Source organism: Oncorhynchus masou, chromosome 5 (genome assembly GCF_036934945.1).
Source record: "Oncorhynchus masou masou isolate Uvic2021 chromosome 5, UVic_Omas_1.1, whole genome shotgun sequence".
Taxonomy (NCBI): Eukaryota; Metazoa; Chordata; class Actinopteri; order Salmoniformes; family Salmonidae; genus Oncorhynchus; species Oncorhynchus masou.
In genome coordinates this window covers 49,408,903-49,431,457 of record NC_088216.1, presented here as the reverse complement: position 1 = coordinate 49,431,457, position 22,555 = coordinate 49,408,903, and the positions used below count along the sequence as shown (strand labels likewise).

Here is a 22,555-nt window from a genome sequence, read left to right as displayed (position 1 = left end):
ACCTAGTAACATTTGAAGTTACAACAGTTGTCAATATTAACAGTTGTGTTAACCTGTCTCTCTGTCCTCCCCTCTCGTTGTGTCTCTCTGTCTCTCCAGGAGCACTATCAGTACCTGTACAAGGCCATGCTGAGCTTGGTGAGCAGCAGAGATAGCGGGATGTGCCCCCTCTACATGGACACTAATGGAGTGGTTGTCATAATGGACGAATCAGACCCTGCAGAGAGCATGGAGTCGCTGGTCTGACTGACTGGTTACTGGACTGACTGGTTACTGGACTGACTGGTTACTGGTTTGACTGGTTACTGGTTTGACTGGTTACTGATCTGAAGGGTTCTACTGGTTACTGGTCTGACTGGTTACTGGTCTGACTGGTTGTATTGGTCTGACTGGTTACTGGTATGACCGGTTGTACTGGTTACTGGTCTGACTGGAGTCATTAGTCTGAAAGAACACACCGTAGCTCACACCATCACCCGAAGGCACTTAATTTGTACAACTCTGAGAAACGGAGTGAACTTTGGCGGACTTTCCCGAGGCCTTTTTTGCCAGAACTATTGGTTAAATGAATACCGGTAACCTGATTACCTTTTTTTTACACTGATGATATAATGTTTTTTGATATTTATTTGTTTCTTCATTATTTTTGTCTTAATTGTTATCCTGCTGAGGGTTTGCACCTGTTTAAGTTGTTTCACGTGTGGAAAAAGAAAGAAGCTCTGTCCAGTTTGCACTATACTTTCAGTGTTACTGCCTAAAACCCTGTTAGATAATACAGTACAGTTAGCTAGCCCCTGGCTCCACGCTCCACTACTTGCATTGGAACCCATTTTGGATTGTGGCAAAGAAAATAATTTCGCCTCAATGAATGAATGAGCAGTGAAGACCAAGGACGACCCTACAGGTCAACATGATCTTCCAGGCCAATAGATTTCATAATACAGACCATCCCAGTTCAGTACATTTTATTACAGTACAGCTCACCCAACATGCATTGCATCACTATCATCTGGCCAACACTTATTTTGGAAACCCCACCTTATCCAAGGAAAATCTTAATCTGTAGAGATACTATGTTACTTATACATACCCAAATATCCCCATTCATATTTGTAAATTATTCCCGTTACTTTGATTTTTTTAAAGTAGTATTACAACTACTGTGAACATTTATTGCTTTATATTAAGATCTATATTGTTTTGTAACATATATATGACTATATCCTTTATCAAAGTAAACAGCTGGTTTTGTATACTGTATATCATTCCCCCTCTCACCTTGTGTGGATCAAGACCCATAGTGTCCATGTTGTCCAACCCAGCTCTACATGTGGCTTATCTTGCCTCAACTTTTACTTAATATAAAGTTTACTTCATAAAATACAGCTTTCATCTTACCAAATGAATGGAGTTCTCGTAGTCTTAACATCATCTCGAGGGGGAAGTGTTTTTCTTTCATTATAACCAAAGACGTGGTTGAAAATTGCAACAAGAAAGTTGTTTGACTGTAATTGGACTAAAAAAATTATATTATTACATGGTTGTTGCAATGTTACCACAAAGTTCTTAGAATGTGTTTCGGACAACAATCAGTCACATGAAGCGATCATCCTAATGAAAGTCCATAGTGTAAGCCCATACTTCACCATGTGAAATTATGTTTGAACTGGATTTTAACTAACCCCTACACCAAACAACAATATCTACTCTACTCATTCATACTGTACCATGTAGCTATACCCTGTACTTATACATAGATGCTGTAGTTTCCTTTTTTTCTTCTTCTCTTCTCTGTCCACGAGAAGCTTCTTTAAATGAAGTCACAACTCTCCAACATTTGGAGAAAAGTCCTGACTTATTACATGCTTATTTGTCACAATGGGAAACCGTTTTTGGCAGCCAACAACCATTTGTTTTGCATGTGTAACTTTTAAATGTATCTCAATCATTATTATTAACGTTACGCTTTCTACATATTTCATTTATAACATGAGTGTAATTTCCTATTTCGAAGGTATGTACATATTTACTTCAAGGATCAGTCTTCTTGGACGTTCTAATCTTTGCTGTGTGATCATTATAGACCTTTTATTTTCATATGAAGCTCTTTTCTTTAACAGTGTCCCCATCTCAGTCATTGTATTCGTGGTGAGTATGTAGGAATCATGTCTCCATGGATACAAGTAGACTGCTATCACAAGTCCATCTGCTTCTAAAATGGCATCCTATTCTCTATATAGTGCCCTACATTTGATCAAAAGAGGTGCACTATATACAGTAGGGAATAGGATACCATTCGGGATGTTCACCGTAAATAATTTGTTTTTCTCTCGGGGTCAAGAATATGTTATTCCTCCCCATTTTGAATATCAGACTTTTGCTATAGACTACATCAGACCAGTGTGTGCTATGGATGAAAAAGATCCTGGGAGTCACTGAGTAAAGTTTGCCTCCTCAACCCATCTAAGCAAGTTCAGCAGTTGTTCGATTTTGTAAACGTGAAGAAATGAAATGGTTTGGTCCATTTATTATATTGTCATTGTATGATAGTGCCATGGTGTTGTATAACTATGGTACTGTCATATGATATAATATTATTATAGTGTAATAGTGTTATTTAATATGTAAATTGTATTGCTATACATTAAATAAAGTATGGGTTTTGATGTACTTCATCCTGGTGTTGTCTATTTGTGTGAGAGTTACCATAGTATGAGGCAGGGTTTTCATTGTTCTGCTTTTATGAGCCCGTTTCTATAGTTGTTAAACCCTCAAGGGGCGGCAGGGTATCCTAGTGGTTAGAGCGTTGGACTAGTAACCAAAAGGTTGCAAGTTCAAACCCCCGAGCTGACAAGGTACAAATCTGTCATTCTGCCCCTGAACAGGCAGTTAACCCACTGTTCCTAGGCCGTCATTGAAAATAAGAATTTGTTCTTAACTGACTTGCCTAGTAAAATAAAGGTTAAAAAAAGGCAGTTCTATGGTCACAATGTTGCCCTCTGCTGGTTGTCATGTGGTTGGTTGACAGTTATCCCTAACCTCGCCATCATGCACATTGGTGTTTCTCAGTGTGCAGGTTGAAAACATTTCATGTCCCCTTTCCCTGGGTCAAATAGGTAATTTACATATTCTATAAATGACACAAAGAGAACAATTGTGTATTTGTACAGTCATTTTATTTAGAGGCCACAGCTCTTGCATATTACAACTGTTGGCTTTCATAAGGCAAAAGCAAGAATTAATCCACCAGCTAATTGTCACACAAAACGGAAAGCATTCGGAGAGGGTGGGGACCCACGGGCATGCAGTGTTGGCTCAGAATGCAATGTACAGCGGTGTATATACAAAACAACAGTGAGACCCAAAGAAATGCCACACATCTCATTCTAATCAAATACGTAATAAAACTAAAAAGACAGACCCACTTTCATTTTGGTAAATAAAAAAAACTTTTTTTTTTCAGCTCTCTTTTCTCTGTAAACGTGCAACTAAATTTAAAATTTGATTAGAACCTGTTTCAAGGTCGTTTCAACAATGTAGAAAGAAAAATATAAATCTCCAACAAGATATCAAAATGGAGCTTTGAGAATATTGCATTTCCAGAATACCCACTCATTTTAGTTCAAGATGGCTGCTGGACGATGTCTCGTTAGTGATAGGGTGAAAGATGAGGTCACAGAGCATTGACACAGATGAGGAACAGACGGGCTAGAACATTTAATGGTGCTGAGAGTACAGTAGAGTGAGTAGACGAGATGCTTATCCTAAACAGCATTGAACTTAAATACAGAGGGTCATTTTCAGTTTGAAGCAGTTGGCATCCACTTAAAGATAGTCAATACAAAGAAAAGGGTCTATACACTCATCGTCACAACAATGTACCATTATAATGAATGTAGAATACAACAAAGAAGCGCGATATAGGTTTGCATTGGACAGGGACACACCTAATAATCTCACTCAACATTGTCAAACAAATGGTACTCCATATTGCTTAGGAACACAGAAATGAATTTAGAAATCAATGAGTCAAAGATATCATCAGTGCTATCTTCATCATGACACAGCTAAACTGTCATTCATGGTTTATTTTTTCAACATATTTATTTGTATTATTTTTCCTCAGCATAGTAATTACTATTTTTATTGTTTATTATAGGTCCTTCATGGGCATTTTGAGATGACAAGGAGGACCTAAAGTGGCTGTCTGAGTAACAGAGTTGGTACATGCATTGGTTACCAGGCTAAGTCATGTGAGAGTAGAGGATCGGGGGTCGGGAGTGGAGACGGGGGGGGGGGGGGTAAGGGAGGTGTCGTGCCAGTTCTGAGGTCAGGCGGCGCTGCAACTCTAGTCATCGTCTTCGTCCTCTTCGTCGCTATCCTTCATGGAGATGCCCCCCATGCCTCCCTCTTTCATGGATGCGTTGGCCTCCTCCAGGGTCAGCCTGTTCCTCACAGTGTCATACATCTTACTGTTCAGCGTGGAGTCTAGCACCCCCTGCAGACGGAAGTCACGGTACTTTTTCTACAAGGAGATGGATGATTAAGAGGGCGATTAGCAAGTATAGAGGGATGAAGTAGCTAAAGGCTCGACAAATAACTTGTGCCACTGAGTTACAGGTAGACGCTATGGTAATCAATGACAGTGAATATAAAATATATGAGGGTCTCTACAATGCACTATTAACCCCTACCACACCATTTTAGCCATGTTCATACTGGCAGTTTGAAGTGACTCTATCCCATTTTATGTCATATCCGATTCGAATGGATATTTTTCCTGCAGTCTGAATAACCAAAAAGCACATGGAATCAGATATATCAAGCCACATTTCATACAAATCTGATTCCTGGTCATGCAACTTGTGTCTGAACAGTCAAATCTGATGAATTAGTTTTAAAGACTGTTATTTTGCATATCTTGTTGCCTGCTAGCTACTCTGCTGACAGTTTGACAAGAACATGTGGTAGCTAACTAATAGGCTTAGGCGATATACCGTTTATACCGTCGATATACCGACGGCGGGGGTGTGTCCTGCGCCACTGTTTATAAGTTAAGTATAACTATAAGGAATCCAAGATGTGTCAAATAAATTATATCCAGCCGAGGGCTCCAGCTGTGCATTTGATTTGCTGACGTGCAAGCTAAGTGGTTAGCTGTCAAGATCCAGCTTCTTGGCTACTGCAGAGACATTCAATCCCCTCCTGGATCAAGAACCCTTTTTTAGTGCACTAAAAAAGTTGCGCCTATTGAGTGCACATTCGGTAACAGCGTATAACCTGGTATGTTACAGAGACAATATGACGCCATGAAAATCTGAATACCACTCAACCCTACTAACTAGCTTGTTAATTGTTTACAAATAAATGAGTGAATGTGCTAGAAAGCTAAACAGCTAGCTAGCATGCTCGTTACTGTTCTGAACGTTGGATCATCTTATCCTTTAAGGAATTTAAATGTGTTCTTACACTATGATTTCAAATATTCAAAGCAGCTGGGAGACTTCCATGGCAGACATTGTTATCACATTAGCTTGCGACACAACAACTTCTGAGTGACAGAAAGCATGAGCACCGCCACGACCAATCAGGCTACACCATTGCACACGCACACCTGCCATTACCATGACAACTAGCGTAGCCATGAGAGCAAATGACTAGTCTGAACACACAAATCCAATTGTCACTTGTAACTTGCTGTTTGGACAGTCAGTATTCCAAAGCTGATTTGAGCATTAAGGCCTGCAGTGTGAGCACAAGGCTTGTGTTACCTTGACATGTTTTCAGTGTACATTTTCAATCATCTTCCCATTTTGCTATCAAATAAAGCGACACTTGTGTCAAAATAGTTACAATAGCTGAGATACAGTGCAGATTATCAACCCCTACCCTGGCAGTGAGTTACCTTGACGATCCTGATGAGGATCTTGAGCTGGTAGAGATGGAGCTGCTGGTCCATGCGCTCAGTGAGCCAGGTCCCCAGTAGGTTCATGGTGGCTGTGTACCATTGCTGCAACACACACAAACACAGCGTTCTCCAGCAAAAGACACACACACACGTAGACGCAAACACAAACAAGCACAAACTAGAGCTCTCTGCATATCAAGATGCAGCTTGATATGTTCTCTAGTGAACACACACACACACACACGTCTTACAAGCAAAACACACTAACACATAGCGAAGTACTTTCCGACACCTAACACACACAGACATTTACAGTATTTTCCAGGAAAGACAACACAGATATTTCGAGAAAAAAAAACACACACACACACACACACACACACACACACACACACACACACTCTGCAGTGGAGAAATAAACACAATGAACATGCATAAAATACTTATTTCAGGAAAAAAGGCAATTAATTCTTTCAGAATTCCCATTTTTCCAAGCACTGCATGGCACTAAGTAAATCCGAGGGAAACAATGAAATGATTAATAAATTGCCAGGGTATATTAGTAGTGCTAGCTAGACATTACAACTATAAAATGTTCATGTTTTCTGGCACAAACTTTCTGTCTCCAGTACAATCAGGGACAGAAATATCTACTTGACACAAGTTGTTCTTAGTAGGTAAATGTCTAAACTAAACATAATATGGCATACCCATACCCATACCCATTTGTACAGTATATTGTAAGGGGATCTGAATATATCATAAATGCTTTACTTCAAATGATCTAGACCAGCACTAAAGCCTTGTGAAGGTTCTTCAATACACATAAGCAACACGACAACATCGTAGAACATTCATTCTACATACTGTAACTTCACAGTCTCGTTTCAACTCGATCATTTGCCCGAAATGAAATCATAATGACAAAGTGAGTAAATGGTTAGGCAGGCAAGGAGCAGACAGTTGTGCTATTTTCTTATACCTTATTTGAAGAATGTTTCATTCATTCAGAGTGTAGAATAAGATTGACCCAGATGATTCATAGTAGAGAGCAAGTTATAAGAGAACAGCACACGAGAGAAGAAGAGTGATGAACCAAGGAAGATAGGAAACTGTCGTCCTCCTTCGAACGTCCAGAAAAAGAAAAATGAACTTTGAGTCATGTGGAGTGAGTAGGCAGGGCCAGGAATGAAAGACCTGAAGGGCTACGATTGGACCTGGCTTGGTTGTTTCTTTTGTTAGTTTGATTGGTCTAATTGCCCTAGCTCTAATTTGATTGTAACCAGGTTGGTTTTTGTCCTGTAGAGATGACTGGTTGGTCAGGAGGTTTTGGCTTGACGCTTGAGGTCAGATTTTAGCGGATGGATGCCTGTCCACTTCACACTGTCGAGTTGAGCCTACAGTATGTGCGTGCAGTGCATGCAGACCTGGAAGGAAGGTGGGTTTGGTGGCTTCGTGGGTGGCTGGGTGAGTGCGTGCGTGCGGTTGGTGGGCTGTATGTGTAGTATGACTGAGGCATAACTCTTAGAGGTGGAAGGTCATGCTAGAAGATGTACACAGGAAGATTATTTGACTTGAAATCATGCCTTATCAACATAATGTGCTAAAACAACGCGACATTAGAGATAAGTGCCACTTTTTTGAAGAAAAGAGGAGGCGGCAGGAGTTATGGGGTTAATAAAGAAAGAAAGAAAGTAATTGAGAGAGTGAATAGAAAGAGAGAGAGAGAGAGAGAGAGAGAGAGAGAGAGAGAGAGAGAGAGAGAGACGCAGCAGAGATACTACATGCAAAGAGGTGGATTGAATATAATAGCATTAGGAGGGAAAATAATGTTCAATAAAACAAAACTTAATCATCAAAGACACTCCAAAACTAATGGAAATACAACATTTAAAACCAAAACATCCACAGCTCAAAAGACATGAAACAGTCAAACGTGGTAGTGCTGGGTAAGGCCAGGTTAGAGCCAGCTACACAATCACACATCAGAAACAGTGAGGAGGAGGGGCTGTACTCTTAAGCAGTGTGGAAACACAAGGAGAGCGACAGGGACAGTCAGTGTTGACCTTAAAGATGGAATTAAACACGCTTCACAGTAGTACATCACACCTTGCAAACACAAAATACACACCATTCTAGCACATAACAGCACACATCACAAACACTCAAAGCCAACACACACACAGTGACAGCGCAGGAACAGTAGGCTACTGCACAAAGTATCACATACTCTCAAATACACTAATACACAGCCAACACACGTACTAAACGACTCCAGCACATTGCCACACGCCTTTCAAAAAAACAAAGCCAACACACACACACACACACACACACACACACACACACACACACACACATACACCTGTGCACCACAATACTGTACAGTTTATACATTTCAGGGGTATGAAGCAAACACACGTCACCGTAGTACACCTCACGAAAATGGTGGACACATTATTTCTAATGTACCACATAAGGATTATGTGCTTGTAAGACAGTGCTCTCATATCATTGGCTTTTGCTTTGCAAGACCGCTTAAAAATACTGTATATTATTTAGTATTACTTAGACAAAAAGGGAAAGTTGGTTATGATGTATCCTAGTGTTGGAGTTTATTCGATGACCTGTACATCATTTCTTTATCTTTCTTTACCCAGAGAGCACTGCTTTCGATAATCCTGCCCGATGGTGCTTGCTTGGACTCTTTGCTTGTAAACAAAAGTGATCCAACCAATCCACAAAGGTCCAAAAGCACTGTGGCGATGCACACCAGAATAGAGTGGGCAGGAGCAGAGGTTCAGAGAACAGAGAAGAAGAGATAGAGAGACGAGGAGAAAAGCCTATAGAGGAAGATAATAAAACACGAGCCTCTTCTAATCCAGGCTGTGGTAGGAATACACACAGCGCCTGGTCTTAAAATGTGACATATAATATCCCTTTCCTGTCACAATTGTTTTGCCACATTCTGGAAAGCTCCCTCCCTATTGGTCAGGGGGAGACGGCATCTTACTTACATCAAATAACCTTTCTATATACACCTCCTCATTGACCTTATCTCGTAGAATGTCCTGAGAATGGCGGACACAGGTGACATAACCATCGGCAACGTCCATCCCAGGCTTCTGCAAACACACCAGAAACATAGACGTTGTAAATCTGTCATTTATAATCCGATTTAGATTATATTGAGGTTTATTAGTCACGTGTACGGGCATGCAGATTGTAGACATTTATTGAGAATTACATGACAAATATCATTGAAAAATGTAGAAAACTCGATTCAATTAAATAAGGATGTGATGTACTTTATACAGACTCACACAGTGCAATAGTGTTAAAGACATAAGAGGCAGGGCGGGAGGGGCAGTGGCAAAGGGTTACGTGGGAAGAAGGTATCAGCTATGCACTGTACAGTTAAATCACCCCAAACACACGAGAATGTATTTTGATTTGAATTAAGGAAACAATAAGTACTTCCTTTCTGACTACATAGCTTTCGACTGGGACCGTGGCACACTTACAGGGACGTCCACATACTTTGAGGCAGCTTTCACCTGAAATTACAGGCAGATTGTGACAAGACAATGTGACAATTCCATCATTTGCAGTCACCGGTATACCTCGAATAATTGACGGAAGCATTGTGCCATCTGGTATGATATTGGAGGCGGTACAGCAGAGAAGCCTTGTCTTACCGTGAATGACATGAACGATGAGAATAGAGTGCCTTCATCGTATCGGGAGATCTTGGCCAACAGACCCTCCAGAATAACCACAAACTGAGAAGTGGGACACGCAAACAACAATAAAAAAACAAACGAATAATAACAACATTTATCCCAGACTGCAAATCACCTTGGTCTACATTTCTAGTGCTACAAAGCACTACGAGGCCCAACCACAATACGAGTTATGTATCATCAGGGAGGACAAGAAGAAAAACTAAGTGTACCTTTGCCACCATGAGTTGGATCATGTCCTTTACACTCTCCTCAATCAGTTCATCTATCTGGGTGTGATACTGTTTCTGAAAGACATATTTAACACACATTTCATCTATTTGCGTGGTGCAGTTCTAGTAGGTGATCCCTTCTGGGAATTGACCCCACAACCTTTGCATTGGTAGTGCCACAGTCTTACCTCCTGGCCCATCTCCATGGCACACAGCTTGGAAGACTGGTCCTTTGCGTCCACCATCACATTGAACATGGTGCATATTGCTGCGGAGATGCGGAAGTCTGTACCCCTGCTGCTCTTTGCCAGCTTGGACTCAAATGCCATCCTAGTGCTGCAATACACGTCAGGGAACATCTCTATGTCATGTATGGTATTTAATTTGAGGCAGAGGCTCATGTCCAGCCACATGATCGAGAGACACACACAACACCACACACCAGTGTTCATTTTGGCAGCCATTTTAGTTTTAGTCTTAAAATACATTTTAGCCTTAGTCACATTTGAGTCATTTCATCCTTCGTTAGTTTTAGTTATTGTCAGTCGACTAAAACTCATGACAATTTTAGTCTTGTCACAGCTATTTTAGTCTTGTAATAGTCAGCGCAGTTTCTTTCTGTTAAATAATGAATATTAGTACATTTGAATGACACTACGTGGCAGTGTTTTTACAACTAATGCCGGTTTGCCTGAGGCTGATGCCGTGCAGGTGTTTGTATACAAGCATATACACACATTCTCATTCAATTCTCATTCTCATCTCAAATGGTTGAGGGACAGCTATTGGGGAACTGTAGGGGGATCTTGGAGGGTTCGGGTTTCACAAGGTTGTGATCATGAAAAAGGACACTATGACGTATATTTTACACCACTATCATACACAAACACCCTCACACAATAAGGATGGCTCTGTTGCGGAAAGTCTCATACATGTTTGATAGTGTCTTGATGCTGTATTGTTTGTCCTTCATGTTATAATACTTTAATGTTACCCCTTCCTTGTGTTCTTTGTAATAAATAATAAATCAAATAAAAAAATAAAACATGAATATTTAGGCTACCTCTGGCTTTATCATGTTCACATTTAGATAACCTTTTCTGACTAGGCCCTTGTGTTCCTTCGCTGCCTACATTGATATTGTGGCAGATTGTAACCCATGACAGCTATATTGTACCATATAGGGTACAAAGCCTTGGCTACAGGTTAAACAATTTACAGCTTTGATTTCCTCCCCATCATAGCCGTCAAGGGTGGTAAATAACAGTGGTTTTCTTGAAAATGGAATAATTTGAGCTTTCCTAAAATGCCAGAAGTATTACTGTACTCCTAATAGTCAACAAATGGCATTTGTTTTTTCCATAGGGAAAAAGCAACCACAACTCGCATTTGCTGACTGTGGCGCAAGATTAGGCAACACAAATGAATACATAACAGCGCACATGTTATTTATTCAAAATAAAAATAGCCTACATGAAAGTAAGAGAGAGTAAACATTGTTACCCCCCTTTTATGACCTTGTCTCATCACTGCAACTCCCCAACGGGCTCGGGAGAGGTGAAGGTCGAGCCATGCGTTCTGGGAAACATGACGCGCTTCTTAACACCCCATCCGCTTAACCCGGAAGCATGTATCAGAGGAAACACCATTCAACTAACGACCAAAGTCAGCCTGCAGGAGCCCGGACCACCACAAGGAGTCACTAAAGCGTGATGAGCCAAACCCTCCCCTAACACAGACAGCGTTGGGCCAATTGTGTGCCGCCCTATGGGACTCCCTGTCACGGCCGGTTGTGACACATCCTGGGATCGAATGAGGGTCTGTAGTCCCTATGGGACTCCCGGTCATGGCTGGTTGTGACACAGCCAAGTATCAAAGAAGGGTCTGTGGTGACACATCAAGCACTGCAATGCCTTAAACCACTGCACCACTCGGGAGGCCATAAACATTGTTTCTAGTTGAGGTTAGTTACAAGTCAAGTGTCCTGGCTTCGCATCACTTCAAAAGATTGACAAGTGACTGAAGTGACCGCCTGGGAGCTGTGTGGGTGAGAGCAGGGCAGATCAGATCAGCTCAATCAGACCACGCAACTGAAAGATGTCAATTCTTTCAATGAGAGGATTGCATTGAATATTCTGCATGCATGCTTATGATTGGACAAAACAGATGAAAAGGAGTTTCATGTCAAATAAAAATGTCCATTCGTCTCACTTGGAAGTCTCGTCTTATCACATTTTCCTTGACTAAAATGAAAAGTAATTTGTAATAATTATTGTTTTTTTCCCCCAAGGCATCACGTCTCGTTATCGTCATAGTTTTAGTCTGGAAAAAGTACTTCTCGTCATAGTTATTGTTGACGAAATTAACACAGACACCGACACCCACACACACCAATATCGACACAACACACAGATAATAACACACCCTGACATACAGTACACACACACACACACACACACCGTTTGACGCAATTCTCAATCATGTCGCTGGACATGAGCTTCATGCGGTTCTCCAGGTGTTTGGCGAACTCCTCCTCGGGCCAGTGTAGGTCCCTGATGAAGGTCTGTAGGGCCTCCAGCTTCCAGAACAGGTCCTCTGACGTCCCAGAGCCATTGCTGCACGGCCACGGTACACCCAAACACACACAGGTCAGAAACCAAAGGTCACAGAAGATAGAGGGGTCAGGGGGGTGTAGATGAGGATGCTGGTCATCCACATATCAACACTGTGGTCAAAGGTCCTTTATTCTGACCACACACCAGCCGACTGTTTCAGAGTCATTTCCCTCATACTAACTTCAATTATAAATAACATATCATCACTTTAGACAGAGCCAGTGTATGGGAAGAATAAGAGGACAGGGTTGAAAATAACATTTCAATAACCATGCTGTAGCACCTGGTTATGAATAGCCTTTTAGGTGTGGAGTGGGTTCATGCAGGATAGTCCCTGCAGATATCGCACACACTGACTTGTGTCTGTAATGCAACACAGGGGAGTGGAGAGGTGAGGGAGGGCGTGTCCTGAAACATGGCTATCATTGTGTGTTCAAACGTAGGTTTCATTTATCTCTATTGAACTTGGATTTGTTTGGAGTATACGTGATCAATCACAGAAAATAAAACTCAAAAAGAGCAGCCCACTCTCTCACCCCCCATGTCCTCAGGCTGGTGATACTGGGTGGGGATCCTATTGTACAGTAGCTATTAAACACACCATGCAGTCCTGTCTGAAGGTGCTGCTATCCTGGGTAGAGCTGACTGGGATAGAGGGATGCAGGAAAAGAAGAAGGAGGAGAAGAGGAAAGGAGGACAGGAGAGGGGGCAGATCTCTACTGCGTTGGATGCCAGCTGCACTGAAGTGGTGGTTGCTTCAGAGCATTGAGCGAACAATCCACCCACCCAGTTACCACCGGGTAGAATCTCTACCCACTTACCCACCCCAACCATAGAAATAAAACCACTAGAACAGAAATACCCATTGACTAGAATGGGGATGTCCATTCTTGTGATTCAATTTCTATGATCCCACCCTTTGACCACCTGGCCCCGCCCACCCTATCCCACTGGCCACAGACAGTCATGTGAGCCAGGACCAGCAGTATTCATACAGGGTGCTGATGCGATGTTCAACTGTACCTTCCATAAGCAATCACTGGTACAGTCAACTTTTCATGAGCACTACGGACTAACCACTGCATTCTTTACAGCTAGTGAAAACTGTAGGAGAGAGGCGGAGAGATACACATTGGACAGAAAATTCCAGATTATCATAATGTCCACTGTCACAATAAATTTCAGTGCAACAAGCCCAAAACCTCCAGTGAAACATGGTTTGGATCTGTATCTCTATACCTCACAGCTCAACTGCATGCATGTTGAGAGGAAATGAGAGCTTGTCAAATAGCCACTCATTTCAAGAACAAACAAGTCTAAACTTGAAACAAGCCTAAACTACTGTCCTTAACCCCCTTGCAGTGCTCTTGGCATGAACATGATATGATCGGTAAAGACTGTTTACTCCAGATGTTATTTGAGGAACGGTATGGTATCTGTAATGTGTCTGTAATGTGTGTGGTGTGCACTAGCCTATGTAGTTGAGAAACAAAGCTATCTTCCCTCACATAATGCCTAAGCAGGTCATTGGCAAAGACATTTCAAAATCTAAATCAATATTTTAATTTGGCCTTCTATTGTCAATGACCTGCAACAAGGGGATCTAGGGGACATCTTCATACCAAGGCAACACGATGCTGATGTACATAAATCTAAGGTGAACTAGTTGAATACACACTCAGGGTCATAGATAGCAGCCATCCATGTCGGGGTGGAAAAACTAGGCATTGTTGGAAGGTTAACTGATAGTCCTGCTACTGGCGGCAGATTTGGTACTTTGGGAATTTGGAGGTTGACATTTGGTATTTGGAGATTCACATTGGGCAGATTACTTGTCAAACTCCTGCAGAAGAGACAGACAAAAAGAACAAAATAAATCCAGAACAGTGGTAATGTAGATGCTGCCGCAGTTCAAAGCCATGTGAAACTGTGCAGTAAAAGTAATCAAATCCAGAACACAAGAGGAAAAGTCACACAAAGAAACGGAGCATCTTCCGACATAATATGTAAAAGTAACACATAGACAAGAGCAACGGTTAGAGAAGCAGTTTCTTTCTGAAGCACATACAAAAAGAGGACCTACTACATTCAGAATAAGCGGTGGATTGTATGCACATATACATATATATATAAAAAAGGAGCAGTAAGGCAAAACAGCAAAGTTATCCAAAAGACCTATTGTCTATAAATATGTATTTTCCTTTGAGGTTTAGAGCTTTGTAAAAAAGCTTCATTTAAAAGAAAGCAACGCAAATGTAAATGGCATGACAAATCAATAAGTATTGGTTGTAAAGTGAAAAAGAGAAAATTAGCAACACAAAATACACTGGAGAGCTTCTATCCCTAGTGACATTTCAAAGCACACACTATGAGGGTTAGTCCACAAAACAAAAGGATGGAAATATTGGAGATTGACTTCAACTAAACTACATGCGACCTCGTCTGGGATGAGGGTCCCGAATGTGGCACAGTATTGCCTGTTGCACTTTTGCAAGTTTACCGCACATTATCCGCGAAAGCTTGAAGCTTCCAATCACAAAACTAATATTTATTTTAATAATACCGTACGAGTCATAGCTACCATCATATTCAGGTTTAATTTGTTTCTGGAGTTCGAAAAACTCATTTCCGAGACCTATGTCTCCTAATAAACGTTTTATGGATGCCTTTTGGGATAGGTTTTCCTTATCAGAAAATAAACTCCTTATCTATTACTCTCCTCAAACTGTTCTGGCTGAGGAGTTTTCTGAGGCAGTCAATAAGGAGTGAACAACATGACTGCTCTCCTAAATATAGTAGTCTTGTAGGAGTGTCTCTCTCCTGGCCTCTCCTAGTCTAGACAGTTAGTGTGAGGAAGGACGGCCCCTTACTTTACAGGCACCCAGGACTCTCCCTCAAAGCCCCTGGTGATAGACTGAGCGATGGAGGACTCCATCAGGTCTACATATCTAACCACCAGGGGAGCATAGAGGTCCTGCAGGTGTTTGTGGAATTTCCCATTGCACAGGTGATCTAGAAGCAGAAGAAGAGAGAGAATAGAGAGATTATAAATACATATATATTGTTATATGGTTAGATTGTTATTATTGCTATAAACACTACAGAGGGGAAGTTATCTAGGCAGAAGAGAGAGAGAGAGAGAGAGAGAGAGAGAGAGAGAGAGAGAGAACACCGTTATTGATGTTATAGCATAAACCTCTCAGAGGCGCAGGACAAGCCGTGTGGGTGCGCCACAGTACAGTGTGTGTTTTATTGTTTTACTATACTCGGCCTTGTCTCAGGATGGTAAATCTGTGGTTGAAGATATCCCTCTAGTGGTGTGGTGGCTGTGCTTTGGCAAAGTGGGTGGGGTTATATTCCTACCTGTTTGGCCCTGTCCGGGGGTATCGTCGGACGGGGCCACAGTGTCTCCTGACCTCTCGTCTCAGTCTCCAGTATTTATGCTGCAATAGTTTATGTGTCGGGGGGCTAGGGTCAGTGTTTTAAATCTAGTATTTCTCCTGTCTTATCCGGTGTCTTGTGGAGAATTTAAGTATGCTCTCTCTAATTCTCTCTCTCTCTCTCTCTCTCTCTCTCTTTCTCTCTTTCTTTCTTTCTTTCTTTCTTTCTTTCTTTCTTTCGCTCCTCTCCTCGCTCTCTCTGAGGACCTGAGCCCTGGGACCTAGGACCATGCCTCAGGATTACCTGGCCTGATGACTCAATGCTGTCCCCAGCCCACCTGGATGTTGATAAAGGCAGTCCCCCGCAACTCTCTGATTTAGAGGGGTTGGTTTAAATGCAGAATACACATTTCAGTTGAATGCATGCAGTTGTACAACTGACTAGGTATCCTCCTTTACCTATCCTACGCCTATCTGGGGAGGGGGGGCTAGAACCACTTTTAGCTATTTAAGGTGGGTAAAAACTTTTGAATGGGTGATTAAGCCCTTTCACATTCCAAGTCCAACTTGTTCCTTAATGTTTATTGGATGGAGAAAGCCATTGTTGTATATAGAAGAGAAGCATGAAACATACAGTCAGTGCGGAGGAAGTCGTTGAGCAGCTGGAAGAGAGGGAAGCTGTCCCAGCTCTCAGGAGACTGGATTTCCAGAGCAGCGTCCATGTCCACAGCGTACATAGCCAGGAAGGTCTCAGCGTGCTCCGTCATCAGGTCAGACCACCAGGCAAAGGCCTAGACACACACAGATACCACGGACAGGACAGGGACAGAACCAAGGAGGGGGTGAACGGTCAACACAAGCCCCAGTCAGGGTGTGAGGATGTGGGGTAGAGCAGGCAGGACAGGGAGGGAGCAGAGCAGACTTGGGAGGATCACACACATACTGGAGCTAATCAGAGCTCTAACAAACCCACGCCAGCATAGCACTGTGGACTGATATATCATGTGTAGGTAGGTGGACCATTAAATGTAGTGATTGTATGCAGTTAACTATAGCAATGGTTGTCTGTAGCCTTGCAAACCCATGTGTTCTCCAAGAATGAGTAAAACCAATCCACAGCTCTTTCTGGTGAAGACTAAAGGGATTGGGGCTAATTGAAACCTTAGATAACCTCCCACCAATGTGAGAACCATTTTACAATACATTTATACACAAAGCCAGTAATAGCATAATAATATCATGAAGCTGATCCATTCTGTTCTATCCATTGATCAGATAACTCTAGATTGAGGGAGGGTCACAGCCGGGGGGGGGGGGGTGCCTTTTCTCATGCAGACTGAGGTGGATAAGTCCCTACATGCTCAACAGGACCAGGAAGGACCTCGCGTTTCCACCATTCACATCGTTGCCATACCAACAGAACACTCCTCGTTTAGATGTGAATGTGACACGGGTCATGTCCATGCACTGCTCTCAGCCATATAACAGGAAGTAGGCACACCGACCGCAGACTGCAGCACATAGCTTCTCTACTAGCTACAGGGTTTCCAGAGGGACAATTTCTGGACAAACCAGTGTTCTTGATATTGTTTTCCCAGATATTTTGGGACGACTAGTTAGAGTAAACGCTGGTACTTAGTGGGCCAGAAAGAGGTATTTTTACCATGTCTATTTCCATTGACCTTTCTGCTTCTATCGATGTTGCTGCTGTGCTTGCAGTCTGGGTTATCTGCTCATTGTTGGAAAAACTTGACAGGACGAATAATCATTCCTGTTATGCTGCATGCTTTTATTCCATATCGAATCGATACCCCTGGAAAAACATCTGCCATAGAGGGACTATAGCCAGCACAGGGCAGGGGGACTGCACTGCAGTCAGGTCCTCACTTACCTGTCTGACCACTTACATGCCCACCCCCTGCCTGACTACTACAGTACAGGCAGAAGACCAAGCTGTGCTCCATCATCATCATCATCACTATCATCATCATACACAGGGCAGGGGAGAGTGTGGACTCAGGGAGAGGTGTGGGTGGGGATGGGGGGGTGGGGGGTGGACAGGTAAACTGGATGCTCCATCCTATGTTGGGGGAAAGGAACACAGGCAAGGCCCAGGTCTCTACAAACATGCCCAAGCTTGGTGCTCCGTCTCAGCCAGAGAAGTTACAGACTCCAGTGCTGCAGCAGGCACCATCATTCACAACAGTCCCAATACAACAAGCACAAAAGAGGAGTCCTGGACTGTACCAACAAGTCAGAGAAATGGGGGCAGGGCATCTACTGGACATGCACAAACCATTAGAGGGTTAGAGGGGGGAGGGGTGTTCTCATTCAACTTCACCACATACCTCTTTGCCCTGCCGGGAGCGAACATCACCGATCATACAGACAGTGAAAACACAGGGAGGATAGTCACATTAATGTATCTACAGCATCAAGCATTTCTTTAAAGGATTAACGAGTGGAGGAACAATTCTTAGACGGAAAGAGGGAAAGCAGAGAGATGGAAGAGGAAAAGCCGGAAGGAGGAGGAATGTTCTAAATGTTCAAAGAGAGTGAACCGCGATTTGAAACCCGAACTTAAAGCTGGATGGAGGAAGGAGAGGATAGACACATTTATGTTCATGGTGGAGTTTGGGGATTCAATCAAACCCTAAAAGAACCACAAAGAGTATACTGTGGCATATGTCACTTCAACATGCTGCTAGAGAGAAGAAGACTAGTCCCTATGGCCCCATGGACATGCTCTATGATCAAAGTGATGTTGTGCAGCCTATAGTATGGCGGTGCGTTACAGTCAGCATGTTAGCTGATGTCTCTGAACCAACACACACAACAGCCACCCTCTCTAGTGGATTTCCCTCAGCCTTATAACACTAAGGGCAGCCTCTGTGCAGGCCAACATGCGATAGATAGGGAGAGGAGGTTGGTGATGGGTCTGAGGAGAAAGAGAAATAATTATACTGTACCGATTGATCTCCAGAACTTGTGACTGCAGCCTGTCAAGCATATGTCAGAGAGATAGAATACATCTGCTTATCTGCATTCATCTTATTGATCCCATAGGATCACCTGTAGATCTTCTATACATGCTCATCATGCTTTTACATTCATTTTATTATACTTTTAGGCAAATACAGAGGAAAAGGGAAACCTATTTAGTGATGTTTCTAGTTCATGTTCCAGCTTCTCAGCTAAAGTAACACTGAATGAGCATGCTTCACCTACTGTACTGTATGACTAGGAGCAGCTAGCCTACATTAGAGCTACCTGTAATGTTCTGTACTCTACTGTACACAATAAGCTGAAATCAAATCAGGCATTACCATCTTTCAAGGTAACCAATGTTTTATGTAGCATTGCACCACTGGGGTTATGAATTTTGAGTCAGTGGAGAAGGGAACGGCACACTTCACAACTCTCCCACTTTAAAAATGCCTCCTTATTGCACTGGTACAATGTTAACATCCATTATTCATCTCCCATTAAGGATTTCCACCCGTGTATTAAACCTTTGATGACATTTTTTATTAGATTTTTTTTTTTAAGTTACCCATGCACAAAGACAGCGCTACACATGAACAGGTGTCAGGAAGGAATAGGTTAGCTCCCTCCGCCGTGCCCAGGTGTCGGAGGGGGTAAAGAAGTGAGATAGATAAAGAGAGGGGATGAGAGGAGGAGAAGAGGAGGAGTTACCCACTCACCTCCGCATGATGCTCCTGGTTCTGCTGAAGGACCTCTATGACTAGCTCGGCCAGGCGAATAGTGTCCTCGAGTTTTTTGGCGGGCGTGACTAACCGGCCTACGTTCTCTGGAGCAGAAGGATTAGGGGTAAGGAAGGGGTTAGTTAGGCAGAGAGAGGGGTAGCTAACAGTTCCCATCTGTATGGATAAGCCCAGAAATAGTTGAAACGAAAGACGTATGTGCTTATGCTGTGTCATATGGTTTCTAAAGCATGCACGCAATATAAACTGGCACTGGGGCATTGTCGGTAGACAGTCAATGTGAGGAGATATCGGCCAAAACAGTCAGGTAGAATCGACTGACTAAATCTGTCCCATAGAGAAACCAAAATCTTTGTTATACTCATCATGCAAAATACTCTTGTGCTCTTAATGCTTTTGCTGCCTGGGATTATTGATGTTGAGTTTGTAAGATCTCCGGTGGATCTGGACACTGTCTTTTGATATATCATCTGCTGACATAAAATTTGTTAGGACAGTTTAATGTGGTGAAATGAGGTCGTCAGAACATTAACGATAATGTGTCAAAATGAGCAAAACATCAGAACATTCAATTGGACGGCTCAAATTAATTTGAAATAATGAGGACATAGAACTGTACATAGAACTGTACAGAGATAATATTGGTCAATTCATCATACCACATGTATCATAAACTCAGCAAAAAAAAGAAACGTCCTCTCACTGTCAACTGCGCTTATTTTCCGCAAACTTAACATGTGTAAATATTTTCATGAACATGACAAGATTCAACAACCGAGACATAAACTGAACAAGTTCCACAGACATGTGACTAACATAAATGAAATAATGTGTCAAAGGGGGATCATCTGGTGTGGCCACCAGCTGCATTAAGTACTGCAGTGCATCTCCTCCTCATGGACTGCACCAGATTTGCCAGTTCTTGCTGTGAGATGTTACCCCACTCTTCCAACAAGGCACCCTGCAAATTCCCGGATATTTCCCTTCAATCCAACACGTCCCAGACGTGCTCAATGGGATTGAGATCCGAGCTCTTTGCTGGCCATGGCAGAACACTGACATTCCTGTCTTGCAGGAAATCACGCACAGAACGAGCAGTATGGCTGGTGGCATTGTCATGCTGGAGGGTCATGTCAGGATGAGCCTGCAGGAAGGGTACCACATGAGGGAGGAGGATGTCTTCCCTGTAACGCACAGCGTTGAGATTGCCTGCAATGACAACAAGCTCAGTACGATGATGCTGTGACACACTGCCCCAAACCATGACGGACCCTCCAAATCGATCCTGCTCCAGAGTACAGGCCTTGGTGTAATGTTCATTCTTTCAATGATAAACACTAATCCAACCATCCCCCCCTGGTGAGACAAAACCGCAACTCGTCAGTGAAGACCACTTTTTGCCATTCCTGTCTGGTCCAGCAACGGTGGGTTTGTGCCCATATGCGACATTGTTGCCGGTGATGTCTGGTGAGGACCTGCCTAACAACAGGCCTACAAACCCTCAGTCCAGCCACTCTCAGCCTATTGCGGACAGTCTGAGCACTGATGGAGGGATTGTGCGTTCCTGGTGTAACTCAGGCAGTTGTTGTTGCCATCCTGTACCTGTCCCGCAGGTGTGATGTTCGGATGTGCCGATCCTGTGCAGATGTTGTTATACGTGGTCTGCCACTGCGAGGACATTCAGCTGTCCGTCTTGTCTCCCTGTAGTGCTGTCTTCGGCGACTCACAGTACCGACATTGCAATTTATTGCCTCTGCAGTCCTTATGCCTCCTTGCAGCATGCCTAAGGCACATTCACGCATATGAGCAGTAACCCTGGGGATCTTTCTTTTGGTGTTTTTCAGAGTCAGTAGAATGGCCTCTTTAGTGTCCTAGGTTTTCATAACTGTGACCTTAATTGCCTACCGTCTGTAAGCTGTTAGTGTCTTAATGACCATTCCACAGGTGTATGTTCATTCATTGTTTATGGTTCATTGAACAAGCATGGGAAATAGTGTCTAAACCCTTTACAATGAAGATCTGTGAAGTTATATGGATTTTTACGAATGATCTTTGAAAGACATGGTCCTGAAAAAGAGCTGTTTCTTTTTTTGCTGAGTTTATTTGTCTAAATTTTGTAAGTTAAGTTCTATTGTGCCTATTTCTTCTCATAATATGTTTGTTGTGTCATACACTATGGTTTGTTGTGTGATTATGTACTAACTGTTCTACTCTGTAGCCAACTAGCCATGCATTCTAAAAGGACCCTGAACCCCACAGCAAAGTTAAAAGGGGGTCATGCAGTGCCAGGGGAATGGCAGAAGACTCCTTGCAGAGCCTATATGTTGGTCATTAGAAGTATAATCAGCAGAATGATAATGTAGTGATTGTCATTGTCAAATGTATCATACTTCATCCATATCCAATGTGTTCAATTGTTTTGAAATATGTCATGTTATCAGAGAATGGACTCATCATTTTGCGTACAATCTTCCAGATTCTATGTTCTGTGACAATGAAGTAATAATGCAAAATTTGCCTCAGTGTGTATTTGAATACTGATAGCCAGATATACTGAGGTAAACTTAATATTGCATTATTTCTCTCAACACATTGGAGATGCGACCTTGTTATGTGTATTTGTGAGATATTGTTTTTCTTGATCAGTTTCAGATTTATTTACCTTTATTCAATTGTATCATATCAGGAAAAACGATGGAAAATAATTTCATGAATTGAAACACGCACCTCTGTATTCATGAATTGAATTGAATTAAAATACATTTCCCTGAAAATTACTGTTCTAAAGTAACACAATCTCTGCACAAATAATAGTTTGCTAAATGTTGGCATGCCAAGAAATGAGGGGGAATTTGAGAGGGTTTGTGTGTGTGTTGAAATGTGTATGTGGTTACATATACACATACATATATATATATATACATATATATACACAGTGCCATCAGAAAACATTCAGACCCCTTGACTTTTTC

The 22,555-nt window shown here is 42.4% G+C and overlaps 2 protein-coding genes across 3 annotated transcripts in view; one reads left to right on the top strand and one right to left on the bottom strand.

Moving 5' to 3' along the window:
* ca16b (carbonic anhydrase XVI b) overlaps positions 1-2,670 on the top strand; it is a 277,557-nt gene extending 274,887 nt beyond the window's left edge. The window contains exon 28 of the mRNA XM_064965846.1: positions 100-2,670. Within this exon, the coding sequence (XP_064821918.1) occupies positions 100-246 (147 nt within the window). The 3' untranslated portion in view covers positions 247-2,670. The remainder of the gene's footprint in view (positions 1-99) is intronic.
* A 490-nt stretch (positions 2,671-3,160) lies between these two features.
* The window catches only part of LOC135539753 (calcium-dependent secretion activator 1-like), a 141,054-nt gene continuing 121,659 nt past the window's right edge, over positions 3,161-22,555 (bottom strand). Inside the window, exons 18-30 of one of the 2 annotated variants that reach the window (XM_064965844.1) lie at positions 19,563-19,669; positions 18,828-18,857; positions 16,493-16,649; positions 15,349-15,490; positions 14,157-14,321; positions 12,323-12,478; positions 10,052-10,199; positions 9,864-9,938; positions 9,607-9,690; positions 9,433-9,465; positions 8,926-9,033; positions 5,906-6,010; positions 3,161-4,525 (exon numbers count right to left, since the gene is read on the bottom strand). In XM_064965844.1, the coding sequence (XP_064821916.1) occupies positions 4,349-4,525; positions 5,906-6,010; positions 8,926-9,033; positions 9,433-9,465; positions 9,607-9,690; positions 9,864-9,938; positions 10,052-10,199; positions 12,323-12,478; positions 14,157-14,321; positions 15,349-15,490; positions 16,493-16,649; positions 18,828-18,857; positions 19,563-19,669 (1,487 nt within the window). In that variant the 3' untranslated portion in view covers positions 3,161-4,348. The remainder of the gene's footprint in view (positions 4,526-5,905; positions 6,011-8,925; positions 9,034-9,432; positions 9,466-9,606; positions 9,691-9,863; positions 9,939-10,051; positions 10,200-12,322; positions 12,479-14,156; positions 14,322-15,348; positions 15,491-16,492; positions 16,650-18,827; positions 18,858-19,562; positions 19,670-22,555) is intronic. The other variant, XM_064965845.1, reaches the window with a different exon arrangement.